The sequence below is a fragment of the Danio rerio genome, chromosome 24, assembly GCF_052040795.2.
Source record: "Danio rerio strain M-AB ecotype USA chromosome 24, GRCz13ab, whole genome shotgun sequence".
Lineage (NCBI taxonomy): Eukaryota > Metazoa > Chordata > Actinopteri > Cypriniformes > Danionidae > Danio > Danio rerio.
Window position 1 is genome coordinate 44,052,501 of NC_141044.1, and position 18,033 is coordinate 44,070,533.

Genomic DNA, 18,033 nt, shown 5'->3' on the forward strand with positions numbered 1-18,033 from the left:
AAAATGTAAACAACTTATAAAAAACATCCCATAATGTAAATAAGTTGTCTTAAGAATGTCAATTACTCAATTTTGAGAAAAATGTCAGACAGAACCTCATAATTCTAAGGTGACGAAATGTCTTGAGCAAATGAATAAGCTGAAACAGAACCAATCTGCAGCTCTCATAGTCAACCTGGGGGGATTTTTACTCTACTCTGCTGTGATATTATTCATCAGTGAATGTGAAACTGAATGTTCAGCTTGTGATGTGAAAGGTGAAGTGTGTGTTTGTGTGTGTGTGGTTATTTCATGTTTAAGATCCGAATCCAACAAGTCTATGGAGGGTCAGAGTCAGAGAGCTCAAAAACATCTTCACTTGTGTTCTGAAGATAAATGAATGTCTTACTGGTTTGAAAAGACATGTCATGATTAATATGCGCCTTTTACACAGTAGTAGGGTAAATGGCAGTAACAAGATTTTATTAGTAAACCAAATGTGTGCTGTGAATTCCAGCGGCTGCTTTGTAGGTTAAGGTTAAACTAGACTTCTGCTGGTATACATTTATTATGTTCTGATTAATTTCTGAAGCTGTTATGACAGCATATGGTATTATCACAATATCTACTGCAAAAAAGATTGCCTGTATTTGTGCCCATCTGCAGTCACGCTGGCCTGAAAAAGGAGGTGTGTTAAAGGGATAGTTCACCCAAATATTACTATTTACTCATTATTTACTCTGCCTCAGTTGGTTTTTCAAACTTTACGAGTTTCTTTCTTCTGTTGAACACAGACAAATATTTCTTGAAGAAAGCTGAAAACCTGTAACCATTGACTTCCATAGTAGGAAAAACAAATACAATGGAAGTCAATGGTTACAGGTTTTCAGCCTTCTTTAAAATTATTTTTGTGTGTTTACCTGAAGAAAGAAACTCTTAAGGGTTAGACACAAGTAAAGGGTGAGTTTTTGGGTGAATTATCACTTTAAGGCACATGGTTGGCCTTAATATTATGAGGAAACGGATCAACTAAAAGCTGATCTAAAGACAGTGACACAGTTTTTGTAGTTGTTGTTATTGTTATTGAAGGAGCATGTTAGATATATGAAGAGTTCAGATGCAAAAACAGATGCAAAAACACTTGCGACAGTAGACAGGATTGTTACTGGCCCCTATCGGCCAGTAACGTTGAGCACATTTTTTTTTTTTTTTTTTTTTTGTAACCTGGTAATAACCAGTACAGCGAAAAGATGGCAACATGGTGGCAAAATTAAACAATGAGGCTAAAAGAAAACGTGTTTCTAAAGTCTTAGAAGCAGACAATTACATGGGAACAAAATTAAGAAACTGAAAAAAAAAAAAAACCAGTTGTCAGTTTGGCGAGTCATTTTTATAAAAATTATTTAGAACTGCATTAAAATACCAGCACATTTTCCATACTGCTCTTTCATTTGCATAAAATCTTGAATTTTGCTCATTATACATTTATTAACATATTTAAAATGTTTAAATTCTAGATTCACAGGCATCATTTTGCCATTATTTAAAATATGTGGCTAAAAATAGCTATTAACTTTTTAGTATTTTTTTTTTGGTGGGGCCAGTGAAAATTTTGGCAGGGCAAGTAAAAATCTCAACCAATGGCCCGATCGGACCCGTATAAAAAACCCTTAGCGTTGAACCCTGAAAAACCTCTAAGTGCCATCTGAAAATAAACATTTCTCTCAGCCTCCTATGTTTATGTTGGTTTATTTTACTTTAAAAATCTTGAAATTTTTTGCCATAAAAGTAAAATGACTGAACCTACACATTTCAGGTGGCATTTAGAGGTTTTTGAATCTGAACTCCTTAATGTATATATATATATATATATATATATATATATATATATATATATATATATATATATATATATATATATATATATATATATAGGATGGTCTAGAATGCATGTACACATTGCTTATTACACACACGGGGATGCACAGCAGCACATAAATATATTTAAATATGAAATATTAAATGATTGAATTGTTAAATATTATCATTGTCTACATATGTAAATATATTTTATATTCTATTTATTTTCTATTTACAATCGGCTCATTCTTTAAATGGTCTTTAATCTCACACATGAGCGTATCTGTTCCTCACAAGCATTCAGTTTGGCTGTTTACAAAGTTTGCCATGTAAATAATGAATCTGTAATGGTGTGACCACAACTTGCTCTTAAATGAAATTGACTGGTTTAATGCATGTTATGCCCAAAACACATGCACAAATCATTAAGAAAATAAGGATGACCTTATTAGACCATGCTCAGGGTGCACCGACCGTTAATAGCAAAAGTGGATTCAGACACAGCCTAAGAGCAGCTGTGCCTGGAGTTATAGGGTGTGTGTTCACCGAAGTGTTTTTTGCACTGCAGAAACTCTAGCTGAGTGTTTTATTTTCCTGTTGTTGTCGCTGGTTTTTATGCTCAATGCTGAGCACTCAAAAGTTTTTTTTAACACTTTATAAGTTGGAGAATCGCTCACAATGGTTCATTTTTAAAACAGCACTCGCATTTCTGCAGAGCAAAAACACTTCTGTGGACACGCACCCTTAAACAATGCGCCTAAATGATTAAAATACGGCCCTTTAGCTCATATGTCAACATGAATTCTGTAGGATGAAATGAAGACCAGACCTTTCATGATCCTACAGTCAATCATCAAACTACACTTTTGTTTGTTGTGAACACGAGCCCTCTAGTGGAGGAAACTACATACTGTGTTTTTAACACTTGAATCCCCATGGGGTCAATATGACCTGTCTCTGTTTTTCAAATGTGCATAGCAGATCTTCAATAAAACATTCAATCCTTCCAGTCGTTTACTTTACTAAAGTTGCCTCAAGTGCAATTTTCTTATGGGTTTGATAAAACCAAATGAAAAACAGGCATTTATAACTATACGCACCAGCATGAGTCAAATTTACTCGCTATATAATGCTTGCATTTATGCAATGCTAAGCAACACCTTTTACTCACTGAATAATGGGTTGTCATAAATAAATAAAGTCACAATGAGTTAAAGAAGGCAAATTGTAAAGGCATTAGAAGCACCAAAGGTAATAAATTATAGTCTTGTGGTGGGGAAAAAGGATGCATTCAATGATCAAATTGAGATCTTTCAGCCAAGTCATGAATGTTGACATGTTATTGGCGCTGTTCACTTAGATAAACTTTAAATGATAACACTATCAAATAAATAATGGTGAAGCTGTGCGCTTAAATTTGTCATTGCATACATCATATGCATTGTAGTAGTAAACTTGTATTGTTTATTATTGTCTATAGGCTATTTTAGTTATTGCATTTACATCTTAATATATGAGTAACAATATTGCATTATACATTTACACCAGCCAAATAGGTACAGTATATACTTTCTAAAACTCTAGTGTTAAAAATCCTTTAAATTAAACCACAGGACAATTTGTTTATGTGGTCACGCTTTATTTTGATGGTCTGTTGGTTGAACTTAAGTGACACTGCATCTACATGCCAACTAATTCTCGTTTGATTACACTCTAAGTAGACTGTTAAGTTGGGGTTAGGTTTAGTGTTAGTTGAGATGTACTTGCAAAGTTTCTTATAGTCAGTTAAATATCTGTTTAGTAGCAGTATCAACAGATCAGACAGTCTACTAATACTCAAATAGACCATCGAAATAAAGTGTCACTGTTTTTGTTGAATGCATCAGAATAGGGTATAAAAGGTTCACTTTTAAAAGATACACTTTGAATTTACATTTAGTCATTTAGCAGATGCTTTTATCCAAAGCTTTGGTACCGCAAAGGTACACATTTGTATTTTCAAGGTACATATTAGTACCTAAAAAGTACAGAAGTGTACTATTGGTTCCATTAAGTCACAAGCCAGTTCCTGGAGGGCCGCAGCTCTGCACTGTTTAGTTTCAACCCTAATTAAACACACCTGATCAAACTAACTCAGTCCTTCAGGCTAGTTTGAAACCTGCAGATAAGTGTGTTGAAGCAGGGTTGGAACTAAACTGTGCAGAGCTGCGGTGTCAGTGGTGGGTCTGGTGTCTCGAGGGCTCTGTTATGATCAAATCAACATTATTGGTTATCTTACATAAATAAATAAAGTCACAATGGGTAAAAGAAGACAACTTGTAAAGGCATCAGAAGCACAAATTGCAAGGAATGATGGAGAGTCTGATGGTTTGTAAATAAATGATGCATTATTGCAATTACATCTCAAAATATGATTAACAACAAAGCATTATAATTTTGCACCACTCAAATAGGTAAATACTTTTAAAAAATCTACATGTTAGATCATATGCTACTGTTCTGTAAGTGATTAGTGTTAAAAATCCTAGAAATAAAACCATAGGACTATTTGTTTTGTTGACTACAATCTCAGAAGAGGGTACAGAAGCTGTGCACTTTTAAATCATACACTGTGGTACCTTAAAGGTTCACATTTGTACCTTCAAGGTACATATTAGTACTTAAACATTACAGAAGTGTACCTTGTGGTTCCTTTAATTCACAGGTGTCAAAGGGGAGTTAGGGTTATTTGTAAGTGATTAGTGTTTAAAAAAAATCCTGCAAATTAAACAACAGGACACAAATTTTGTTAATGAATAGACATAATCATTTCATGACACTTCAGTCTTAACACGGTGACCTAATACAGTCAAATTATGCTTGTTAGTTCCTATAGACCAATTACCAACCTACGTCACACGGGTCCCGGGTTGCAAAAAACAGACAGGCTGCAATGGGAAAGATGTCGTGTTTTGTGGTAGGATGCCGAATTCGAGTCCAAAAATGGAAAACGTAACTTTTACCATACACCACACACTGCTTTAATACCGACTGCAGACGGCTTTGGCTAAATGGAGCTGAATGGAGTGAGGAGCTAATTAGAAATGCTGGACTCTGCAGTTCTCATGTCATGTCAGGTCAGTTGACGCTATGCTGAATCAGACTCATCACTCGTTTTTGATTGCAGAAATGATTTCAGCAAAAACAGTTACATATGGTGAATTAAACTGCTGACACTGAATGCTCAGAATGAAACGTGAAAGTTACGTTTATTAAGGTAAACTTAGTTTTATATTCACACATTCATTCAGTGACAGCTTGTGACACACTCCCTATATTGTTTACCACGGCACTTTGAATATTCGGTCTGAAATAACCTGCAAGTGTGACTTGAAAACAACATTAACACTGTTTATTTGACCGTGAACATGTTGTACTTTGATTGTCATTGGCTGCTGCTGATATGATTTCGCTATTTAGAGTTTGCAAATAATATTTTTATGAAATTATATTATTAGGGAGAAAGTCTGAATGTGCGAATATAAAACCAACTTTACCTCTATGTGTAGGTTCACATATCCGTATAGCCGTACAGGTGAAGTTCGCTGTCAGAATGCAGTCGTTTTGCGTGTTGGTGATTAATTACCCAGGCCTTGTATAACGTTAGCTCCGTCTTGTTTCCTTGTCTTTGGCTAGGCGGTATCTCGGTGTTTAGCTCTTGAATCTGGTCATCATGGAGCAATATTTATTGCACATGACCTCAAAGAACAACATTGTTGGCATCCAAAGACCTGTAGACCTTTAACTTCTCTCTTGTAAAATCACTCGGAGCTTCATTGAGATTGTATATTTGGGGCTGGATGCTTGGTCACTTAAACATCACTTAAACACACAGTCATTTAAACATAATTTGTGTGTGGGTCAAATTTGCAACAACTTCGGGCAGACCTAGAGTTAAAACAGAGAGAAAAATAATGGAAAAAAAAAAACAAATAAGTCAGATGATCTGCATTTGCTTTGGCACTTAATCCGCATTCGTGCAGGTGTCAGTGGTGTCTTGAGTGCTCAGTTAAGACCAAATCAACATTATTGGTTATCATAAATAATTAAAGTCACAATGAGTAAAAGAAGGTCATTTGTAAAGGCATTAAAAGCACAAAAGGTAAAGAATGATGGGGAGTCTGATGGTGGGGAAATAAATGATCAATTCAATGATCAAATGTAGATGATTAAGCCGACTCACGAGTGCTGAAATCTCATTGGCGCTGTTCTCTTATATAAACTATAAATGATAAAAGACTAATCAAGTGAATAATGGTGACGCTTGGGTCAAATGTGCAACAGCCCTTGACATGTTTTAGTGTTAAATCAGAGGGAAAGAATGCAAAAACTCTTCAAATCAGATGATGTGCACTTAATCCGCATTTGGCTTCGTGCAGGTGTCAGTGGTGGGTCTGGTGTCTCGAGTGCTCGGTTATGACCAAGTCAACATTATGCGTGTGCTGCGGACGCTGCGGGCTCTGCGGCCTCTCCGCGCCGTGTCTCGATTTGCCGGGATGAGGGTAAGAACCGGTGACTGTAAAAAAAAAAACCCGGAGCTCCGTCTGTACACTAACATCCTTCAGTCCCACAGGTGGAGAATCAGCAGTGTTTCTCTCCGCAGGTCCAGATGCAGACGTGTGTGTGTTTTTCCTCCGCAGAACACTCCGCTGTGATCTTTATCTCTAATGCTGCCTCTGTTTCTCGGATAGGTGTCTCTAGTAAGCCTGGTAGCAAACACGCTGGGATACTCGGACTTTGCTGCTATCAAATCCCTGCGGACGCTCCGAGCCCTCAGGCCTCTCAGAGCCCTGTCCCGCTTTGAAGGCATGCGGGTAAGAGCCTCTAATCTCTGTCTGCTGATTCACCTCTGCTGTTTTAGGCCATTTCCACACGTACTGTACACGAGGCTTTTTATAAACAGGGTTTCCCCTGCTTTAGGTTAAAAAAATCTCCGTCCACATGAAAATTCAATGGCCTCTGTCCATCATGGCCTCCTCACCATCACCATATCATAGTTGGCCTACTTGTCTCCTCTCCACCAATCAGCTGGTGTGTGGTCTGGCGCAATATTGGAGCTGTTGTGTCATCCAGGTAGATGCTGCACACTGGTGGTGGATGAGGAGATTCCCCTCAAACATGTGTAAAGCGCTTTGAGTGTCCAGAAAATCACTATATATGTGAGGAATTTTTATTATTATTATTATTATTATTATTATTATTATTATTATTACTATTATTGTGTGGACACACAGCCAAACTGCATTAAAAAAGTGCAATTTTGAAAATACCTGTGTTTGTATGGACAAGACTTTACAATCTGGCAACCCATGCTCATTGGAAATGCATGCATACATAATATACATTGCTTAAGGGACGCAAAGTTGCAGCTTCTGATAGTAAGTCCACTAGGGGGTGCTTCTTGTTTACATTTTTTCATAATTTAATAATAATAATAGTAATAATAATAATAATAATAATAATAATTACAGTTTTTGCTATTATCAATAAAACTATTATTGTGATTTTTATTATCATTATTATTAAATGTTATTGTGTTTCCTTTATTATTATTAAATATCAATGGTATTATTATTGTTAAATTTTGTTATTATTATTTTTTATTAATGTTGTAATAAAAATATTATTGTGGTTTATTATTATTATTATTATTATTATTATTATTATTATTATTATTATTATTAAATGGTATTGTGATTTTATTATTATTATTATTATATGGTATTACGATTTTATTATTATTATTATTATTATTATTGTTGTTGTTGTTATTATTAAATGGTGTTGTGATTTTATTATTATTATTATTATTATTAATAAATGGTATTGTGATTTTATTATTATTAATAATAATAATAGATGGTATTGTGATTTTATTATTATTATTATTATTATTATTATTATTAAATGGTGATATTATTATTATTTTTTTAATATTGTTATTATTACTATTATTATTTTTATTATTGTTATTATTAATTCATGCTATTTTAGAGTGAATTGTGAGATGTTCTGATCAGATTCTTCTGTAATGCAGATGTTGGTGTTTGTCTAACCGTCAGTCCTTAACTCACAGCTGAACTCCTGCCGTTTCCGCAGCGCTAGAGCTTGTTTTAATAACTTCTCTTTGCGCTTTTAATCAAATCTGATCCGTTTAATCTTCTTTAGACTCATTCTGATGGGTGACATCTCAGTTATTACTGCAAGAAACCGGAAATCTGTCCAAAGTGGGGATTATTTTGTCATATAGTTCATAAAATGTAATGTGATTTAATACTGTGACATTTTTAAGGGGAATAACTGAAATTGAAAATAAAACATATAACTTAATGTCAATTTATTTGAATGAAAACTTACACACCGTTTTAAGATTTTGAGTTGATTGTATATTTATTAATAGTATTTTAAAACAATAACATTTTTGGTTGCACTAGAATAAATTACAATTCATTAGAATAAAAATGTAGCAATTTAAATGTTTTATAACTAAAATATTATTTAATTAGAGAGTATCTTTCTTTTAATAGTTAATATTAAAATTAATAAAATGTTTAACAGCATATAAATGTAATATATTGAATTAGGTTTTTAATGCAACCCCCCCCCCCCCCTCCCCACAACAAACTTATTACCTGTTTTGTATTGAAAACATCAACATTTATAAATATTTGGGCATATATTATATTAAATATTATTATATTATATTTTCATATTCATATCGCCATTATATTAAATATTCATGTTGAAAATCTCGTAAAGAAGCTCAAACCGAAACTGGGTTATGTGTCTTCCTTTCGAAGCAAGAAAAAAAAACTATCCAAAGCTGTTTCCTCTCAGTGATAGATTATGGAGATATAGTTTATATGCATGCAGACCTGTCGTTATTAATAAAGCTGGACAGTATATATAATGCTGCAATACAATTTGTGATGAATGCATCTGCATGTAACCATCATTGTACTTTGTACAAAATGGTTGGTTGGTTTTCCTTGCGCCAAAGGAGAAAAACACATATGCTTCTATTCACTGCTAGGGCATTATTGGGTAAATTTTCATCTTATATTTGTAACCTTATATTATATTATATTATACTGGTAGTTATAGCACAGAAAATTCTTTTAAATTAGATTTAACTGTTCCGAGAGCGTGTATGGAGATTGGAAAAACAGCAATTTCCTCATTTGGCCCTATAGGGAATGAAAGGCAGTGTTTTCATCTTAGAAACAATTGCATTTCTACATATTTGTTAAAATATTTCCTGGAAGAATTATGTGAATGTTTTGTGTAATTTTAATTTGTGATATTTTATGTGTCTAATTTTAACTAATTCTGAAACTTTTTGTGCTGCCATTTTGGCCAGGACCCCCGGTTAGAGGAGATGTATATCTCAATGAGAAATTCCTGGTAAAATAAAAATACATGAAAAAAATTTTTTAAAATATGGATAAAAAATGGATAAAAAATATCAGATATAAATGAATAAAATAGAAATTTTTATGAAAATATTACTTAATACAGAGACATTTTGAGTAGATTTTTTTATTGGAGATATTATTAAAATGAAAGAAATCTTTGTAAAATTAATAAATACATTTAATTTATTAAATTTAAAATATTCCATCATACCTAAGAGTTTTCAGTTCAATAAAATATAGCATAATAAATTAAGTGTATTAATTAAATATATAATTAAATGTAAATACATTTAAAATGTCACACAGTGAACTAATATTTAAAATATATTTTAATTAAATTAAAAATAAACACTTGTATTTACCTAATAGATATGTAGAAATATTGCGTATGTATAAATGAAAATTTGTATAAAATACAAATTATTTATATCTAATTAAAAAATGTATGATATAAGCTTTTCATTTAAAAATATAAATAAACATTTTCATGTATTCATATACATATATATAGGACACATATATATGATACATGTAAATACAAGCTTTTATTTTGGATGTGATTAAGCATGATTTCTTATATTTATGTACATTAATTTAAGTTAATAATAATAATTATATATATAATAAAATAAATTTCTCCATTTCAGTGCATCACAATTGTGAATTTTGACTTTTTCCTCTGAATTCTGAGCAGATAAAGAGCTTTTACCACAGAGTCTCCAGATTGTGAGCAGCTGTTAATGAAATCAGTGTTAAACGTCCAGTGTTATTGTCCTTCTCCTCCATATTCATGTATTCATTTCTCTATTTGCGGTCAGTATTACAGGGACGTGTGCGATGTGTAGATCAGTAAACAGCAGATGATGAAGCTGCGCTGGGAAACACCATCAGTATTGCAGATAATTGAATTTCAAGAATAGGCTTTTAGCATGGGGCGCAGAACTGTCTGTGCTCTTCATCACTTACACACCCTGTGTTTGTTTTTATCTTTCTTACACACACACACACACACACACACACACACATATATACCTTTATGAATGCAGAGCAGGGGTTGTTTGTACTGCACATGTCAGCCGTGTAGTTGATTATGAACACACACATGCATTATCAAAATATAAAAGTTGGATTTAAACTGGATTAAGGAAAGAAGGTCTGAATTTCAGCTTTGTGAAATGGAGAATCAGAACTCTGAAAAATAATGGTAAAGTTGTGAGACATAAATGCAATATTATATCTTAAAATTCCTAGAAGTAAAGTTAAAACTTGCAATTTGGAGATATTGACTAAAAACTCCAAGGAATAAAGTCAGAATTTGCAGAAATGATCTCAGAATTCAGAGAAAAAAAAGTCAAGATTGCAAGATGTGAACTAAAAATTCAGAGTCGGGTTTTCAAAGAAAATAGATAATAATAATTATAAGGTGAAACATTTAGAAACAAAAAAACTAAATTGTGAGATGTAAACTTCTGTCAAAGAAAGTCAGAACTGTGAGATGGAACCTCAGAATTATGAGACAATAACTCAAAATTATTTAAGGTCAAAATTCAGAACCTTAAAATTCTAAGGAAAAAGGTCAAAATTAAGAGATGCAAACCTGAAATTCATTCATTCATTTTCTTTTTGGCTTAGTCCCTTTATTAATCCGGGGTCACCACAGCGGAACGAACCGCCAACTATTCCAGCACATGTTTTACACAGCGGATGCCCTTCCAGATGCAACCCATCTCTTGAAAACAAACCTGAAATTCTGATAAAAAAAAGTCAGAATTGAGAAACTGAAACTCGGAAATCCAAGAAACAAAAGTCAGAGTTTGAGAAACCATAATTCAATTTTCCCTAATTTCCCTAAGAATTCATTCAAAATTGGAAATTCAGAATTCCAAGGAAATATATTCAGAAACTCAAAATTCTCAATAACAAAAATTATTAATTAACCCAAATTATTCTTATAATTAATTAACAGAAACCCAGAAATCTGAATGAGAAAAAAAATCAGACTTAAACTCAAATCCCAAGAAATAAATAAAATTTAGAATTTTATGGAAAAACCTTTAGAAACTTGAAATTCTAAGGAAAAAGTGAGAAATTAGTTTAAACTATAAGTTAAGAATTCCATGGAAAAATATTCAGAAACCTAAAATTCTAATATTCATTCATTCATTCATTTTCTTTTTGGCTTAGTTGCTTTAGTAATCAGGGGTCGCCAGAGCGGAATGAACCACCAACTTATCCAGCAAATGTTTTACTCAGCGGATGGCCTTCCATCTGCAACCCAGTACTGGGAAACACCCATACACACTCATTCACACATGTACACACACACACACACACACTCATACACTTTGGCCAGTTTAGTTGATCAGTTCCCCTATAGCACTTGTGTTTGGACTGTGGGGGAAACCCGAGCTCCCGGAGAAAACCCACACCAACACAGGGAGAACATGCAAACTCTACACAGAAATGCCAACTGACCCAGCTGAGACTCAAACCAGCGACCTTTGCTTTGCTTAAATTATAATTAAAAAAAAAAATCTAAATGATTAGATTTAAACTAGACTTGTTGGATGAAAAAGTCTGAATAGTGTTATGTTTACACAAAACGATTATCCTTTAATCCCATGTCAGAAGTGCGCTTACCTAACAATTTATAAAAAATGTACAACTCCAAGGAAATATATTCAGAAAGTCAATATTGTAAAAAAAAGGCCCTGAACTGAGAAACAGAAACTCTGAATTCTAAGAGAAAAAAAAAGTCAGACGTCAACTCAAACTTCCAAAAAATAAGTCAATAATGTGAGATGTTGGAATTCCAAGTAAAAAAAAAAAGTCAGAATTTTATGGAAAAATAATCAGAAACTCAGAACAAAAACTCAGAAATCTGTGAAAAATATTGTGAATTTGAGAAATAAATTAGAAGAAACCTAAACTCAAAATTCCAAGAAACGCCCATAAAAGCCCGTGTTATTTAGTTTATAAATAGTTTGTAAACTTTTTTTTTTTTTTTTGCAAATATTGCAGTTTTTTTCTGTTTGATTTTTATTTGTAGTTCTTGTTGCAAATTTAATTTTTATTTTCCTTTTGCAGTTATTTATTTTCGCTTGGTGATTTTTGGAGATTTGCATTTATTTGTTTATTTATTTATGATCAATTTTTATTTATTTATTTTTATTTTTATTTATTTTTTTTTTTGCAAAACTTTTATTTTGCATGTATATGCGGCCCTAAACTCTATAAAATTAAAATTTTGGTTTCGAAGGAAAAATATTTGCAAACTTGTAATTCTAAGCAAAACAAAAATCTGAATTGCGAGAGGGAAACTTGTGTGTGTTGACTGTGAAGAGTTGCAAATCCAAGTTTAAAAAGTCTCAATTTCAAGGAATAATTTGGAGAACTTAAAATTATAAGGAAAAAAGACTAAATTAAGACATGCAAACTTGAAATTCTGAAGAAATAAAGTCAGAATTGAAAAACTGAAACTCAGAAATCCAAGAAATGAATCAAAATTCAGAATTCCAAGGAAAAATATTCAAGAACTCAAAGCAAAAAAATAAAATCAGCGATGTAAGATATAAACTACACTTCAATGAAAAAGTCTGAATTGTACGGAGACCTGGAAGGGACGTGATGGTGGAGAAAAAAAAAGGAGTGATAGGTAAATATATTTTTGAGAGCTTTTGTGCTCCCTCGCAAAACTGTTGTTCGACAAACACTTCACTTCCCTGTTTTTGCCTGGATTCTCCTGTATTTTACCATTATATCCTATTTTTAGGTATTTTCCCATATCTCTCTCATATTTTTAATCTTGAAAGCATGTTGAAATTAATATAAGAATGTCCAGCCTGATCTCACGAGAAAACGTAAGTATTTTACGTTTTGCCAGTTTAGTGGCTAATTCGTACAAGTTCAGTCATACGAAATGGTACGATTTTAAAAAGGAGGCGTGGCACCTGACCCCACCCCTAACCCCAACCGTCATTGGGGGATAAGCAAATCGTACTAAATTGTACGAATTAGATTGTACGAATTCATACAAATTAGCCACTAAATGAAAAAGTTACGAATTGCCGTTAGATTGTGTTGGAATGTCTGCATTCACTTTCTTTCAATTAAAGCTGAGCGTCGACCAGCGCCCCTCATGCAACCTCTGAATCAGCGAATGCATGTATGAGCGCTGACTGACTCCCAGATCAGCTGTACACACCAATTAAAGAGGGGCTGAAGTGCAGGACACAGGGATGCGGGTGTGTTTAAACAGACAAATACACTTAATATGTGAACATGTCCGGACGTCCTGCGTGTTTTATTTCAAACACAACTCATTTCCTCTTAAATGAGCACAAACGGGTAAAGTGTGCTTTGGTTATATATCAGTGGTAAGTGACATTTCTGTTATCAAACAAAACAAGACGAGAGATTCATTTGCTGCTCTTCACTTGTTTGATAACAGAGGAATCACTTTAAATGCCGTGTACAGAAGCTGATCTGGGATCAGTTTATCCAGCCTGATCTCACGAGGAAACGTAACGTATTTTACGTTTTGGAGTTCAGTCGTACGAAAAGGTACGATTTTAAAAAGGAGGCGTGGCACCTGACCCCACCCCTAAACCCAACCGTCATTGGGGGATAAGCAAATCGTACTAAATTGTACGAATTAGATTGTACGAATTCATACGAATTAGCCACTAAATGAAAAAGTTACGAATTGCCGTGAGGTTGTGTTAGTTTATCATACGGAGCGTGTCCGTCAGTCAGCGCTCATACATGCATTTACTGATTGAGAGGTTGCATATGATCAACGCTCAGCTTTAATGGAAAGAAAATGAATGCAGACATTTTAATAATGATTTCAACATGCGTTCACGATTAAAAATATGAGAGAGAGATGAGAAAATACCTAATAATAGGATATAAAGGAAAAATACAGGAGAATCCCGGGAAAACAGGAGGGTTGTCATGTATGAAGTGACGTGTTTGTCGAACAAAAGTTTTGTGAGATAACGCAAAACATCTTTGCGAGGGAACGCAAAAACCTTCAGAAATAAACTCTGGGACTCTGTAGAATTGTGTAATGTTCAGTATAAGCGCTCAATATTCTATGCAAGACAATAAAAACGGAGTAATTGTGATTATGGTTTATTCCCACATGGGAAGCGTTATTATTGCTCCTCCAGATTGAGCGCGCTGCTAATAGTGTTGAGCTGAAGTGTTTGTGCTGCTCTGCATTTCTGTCAGACTCAGATCTGCTCGCTCAGTAAAGCACAGGATTTCCTCTCCGCCGGCGCAAAATCTGGCACATCAGATTAGACCACACGTTAGAGCGACACACTCACACACAGACACACTCTCAGCATGTGTGTTTCTGTTTTACAGCCAATCTCTTCAAAACATGTCAAGACCGCTTTATTTCAGACTGAAGCCAAATACAGGACGAGATTCCAGTTTTATGGACATTTTTATTTTGGGTTTTGAGTTGCATGTTGTAAATCTGTGTCAGTAAACTAATTTAGTTGATATTTTAGATTTTTATTCTCAAATAAATGAGTACAATCTGTTTATTATATTTGAACTACTTTTTCTGGAAATGCATCCACCTTGTTCTTGAAATTTAGTGAGTTTATTTGCAGTATTTGTCTTTCAAGAAAAAGCAATTGAGTTTTTCTTTTAAAATAAACAATTTTCCCCACATTTAAAGGGTTTATTCTCAACATTTTATTTGGACTTTTTTCAAAATTTAACAACTTTTTCTTAGAAGCACAGCGACTTCATTTTCTAAATTTAATAAGTTTATTCACAATATTTTTACAACTTTTTTTTCTTGTGTTTCAAGACAAAACAATTGAGTTTTCCTCTCGAAACGTACATTTTACTCAGAATTTAATGGGTTTATCCTCAACCATTTGTTTGGACTTTTCTCAAAATTGAACAACTTTTTCTTAGAAACACAGCGACTTTATTTTCTAAATTACGCCCCAAGTCTAGGGGAAGCAAAAAGGGCATAATAAACGAAGAAAAAAACAAATGTGTTGGGGTGGTGGATTTCCCAAACTAAACAAAACTTAAAGCAGAAGATTCCCTTCGGTCGACAACCAAACTCACACACTCAGTTGAGAGTATATATGAATATATTTATTATAGAAAAATGGGGTTAATATGAATGAGCATTTCGTCAGGGTGACCACAGGCCAAAATAACAAACATAAGAATCTATAAAATAAATCCACTAAATGACCTATTACTATTTAAAGAAAAATACTAAAAAAGCTTACCTTACTCCCTAACATAAACAAAGTCAAAAGTAATCAAATAAATAGGCAGGTCACCCCTACACGCTCAAACTCTCAAAAATATTTTAACATATGATAGTCATCAATACAAGGTTGGTTGTTGGTCGTCGGCTGGAGGGGTGAGGGAAACCAAGGAGCTCCACTCCAAACACCGAACGCACAGAAACGAGCTCCCCGATCGCTGCCGGAAGCTCCTCTTTATACATGCTTTTGCGACCAGCAGCCAATCAGAACAGGGAATCACGCCGGTATGGGAGCCTATGAGACAACAGAAAAACAACAAGGAGGCGGGACAAAAGAAAAAGACAGAGTACAATCCATAATAATAAACAAATAACGAAACTTCAGTCGTAACAGATTTATTTACAATATTTTATGTTAACTTTTTTTCTTGGGGGTTTCAAGACAAAACAAATGAGTTTTCCTCTCGAAATGTACATTTCTCTCAGAATTTAATGGGTTTATCCTCAACAATTTGTTTTCACTTTTCTCTAAATCAGATATATGCAGAGCGGGTGTTTCTTCCCTTACCAAAAAACCTTTGGTGAAAGGTTAATGCGACATTTTTCAATTATTTTACAGTTCCTTTTACAGCATGGATGTTAAATATTTAAAATTTCACTCAGTTAAATTGACTTCAGCTTTCATTTAGTTGTTCAAGTGCAAAACTAGATGAAAAGCGGTTTACATCCCGTCAGGATCAGCAGGCGAGTGCAGAAACTCTATTGAATATACTGGAGTAAAATAAATGTTCATTTTAAAGACGGTGCAAAAAACAGTATTTTAATGCAGCGCTTCTTGTACAATCTGAGACCCACTTTATATCTTATATCAGTCAGCCAGTGGAGATCATTGATGTTTATTGAAGACTGATGTAAACGCACTGATTTTGTAGCTGCACACAGTTCACCGCAATCGTTTGACCCAGGTTACTGAAGATTTTAAAAAATCCTTCTGCTTCCTTCTGCATCTACCGCCTTGAACAACTTTTTCATGAAACACAACAACTTTATTCTTGAAATTGAATGATTACATGTGCAATATTTTATTTAAACTTTTTTCATGTGTTTTAGAAAACACAATGGATTTATTCTGAAAATGTACACTTTTTTTCATTTTATTTGGACTTTTCTCTAAATTAAACAAATTTTCTTAAAACAAAACAACTTTATTGTTGAAATTGAATAATGAAATTTCTAATATTTTATTTCAACATTTTTATTTTGTGATTCAAACCTAATCAATCCCCTTTTTTTCAAAATGTACATTTTTCTCTGAGTTTAATGGGTCTATCTTCAACATTTTATTTAGATTTCTTTTACAACTTTTACAATATTTTATTGAAACTTTTTCCTTTGTTTCCAGAAAAACTCAATTGAAATATATATATTTTTATCTGAATTTAATGGGTTTATACTCAATATTTTCTATAAACTTTTCTCAATTTTAACTGCTTAAATTTACAACATTTAATTTTCAATGTTTTCTTGTATTTCATGGAGTGACTCATTCAACTTGAAGAAAATAGACTGATGTTCAGCATCAACTTAATGCACATTATTTCTTGTGTTTCAAAAACAGACAATTACGTTTTTTTATCGAAGCATAAATATTTCTCTTGAGTTTAACAGGTTTATTTGTCAACATTTAAAGCTCAACGTTTTATTCAAAGTTAGATTTTTTTCCCTCAATTTAATGCCTTTTTTCTGGAAGCCCAACTTTTTTCCACATTTCAACGTCTTTATACTCCAAACTTGAATAATTTCAGTCTTCCTGAGTGTAGTCTCACATCATAATGAGTTCAATCTTAAAATTTTCTACATTTAATTTAACTTAATAAACGTTTATTAACAGTTTTGTGCCGAATCACATTGTTCTCTGAGTTTAATGGGTTTGTTTCTCAACATTTTTTTTTTCAAAATTTAATGCCTTTTTCTTGCAACACAACTTTATTTTCTCAAACTATTGAAATTTAAATAATTTATCATAAAAAATGTATTTCCTAAAATGAATGTGTGCAATCTCACATTATAATGATTTTGGTCTCAAAGCAGTCTTAATTTTAATATTAATTTGTTTTCTTCTCAACAGTTTATTTCAGTTTATAAACACTTTTTAAACAAAACATAAATCTTTCTCTAAACCTAATGCGTTTACTTCTCAACATTTAAAACTTAAATGTTAAAAAATTTTGAGTTTATTCGTCACGATAATTTCCTGAAACAAAACAACCTTTTCAGTCTTTATTCTCCAAATTGTATTAATTTATTTAAAAATTGTATTTAGTAATTCTTCCTGAGTGTAATCTCACATTATAATGACTTTAATCTCAAGATGGTCTTAATCTTGATCTTGACTTTATGCTTTATGGCTCTAATGTGAGTGAGACCTTTTTTTTTAAATAAAAGATTACTTTTGCGCGATGCAGTAGGTAGTGTTGTCGCCTCGCAGCA

At 33.1% G+C, this 18,033-nt stretch overlaps 1 protein-coding gene across 6 annotated transcripts in view; it reads left to right on the top strand.

Annotated features, from left to right (window-relative positions):
- Positions 1-18,033, top strand: part of scn5lab (sodium channel, voltage gated, type V-like, alpha b) — a 251,401-nt gene that overhangs the window by 225,075 nt on the left and 8,293 nt on the right. For 5 of the 6 annotated variants that reach the window (XM_087308804.1, XM_087308803.1, NM_001045123.1 and 2 more), the window contains 1 exon segment: positions 6,570-6,692. In XM_087308804.1, coding sequence (XP_087164930.1) covers positions 6,570-6,692 — 123 coding nt within the window. 6 annotated transcript variants of the gene reach the window in all.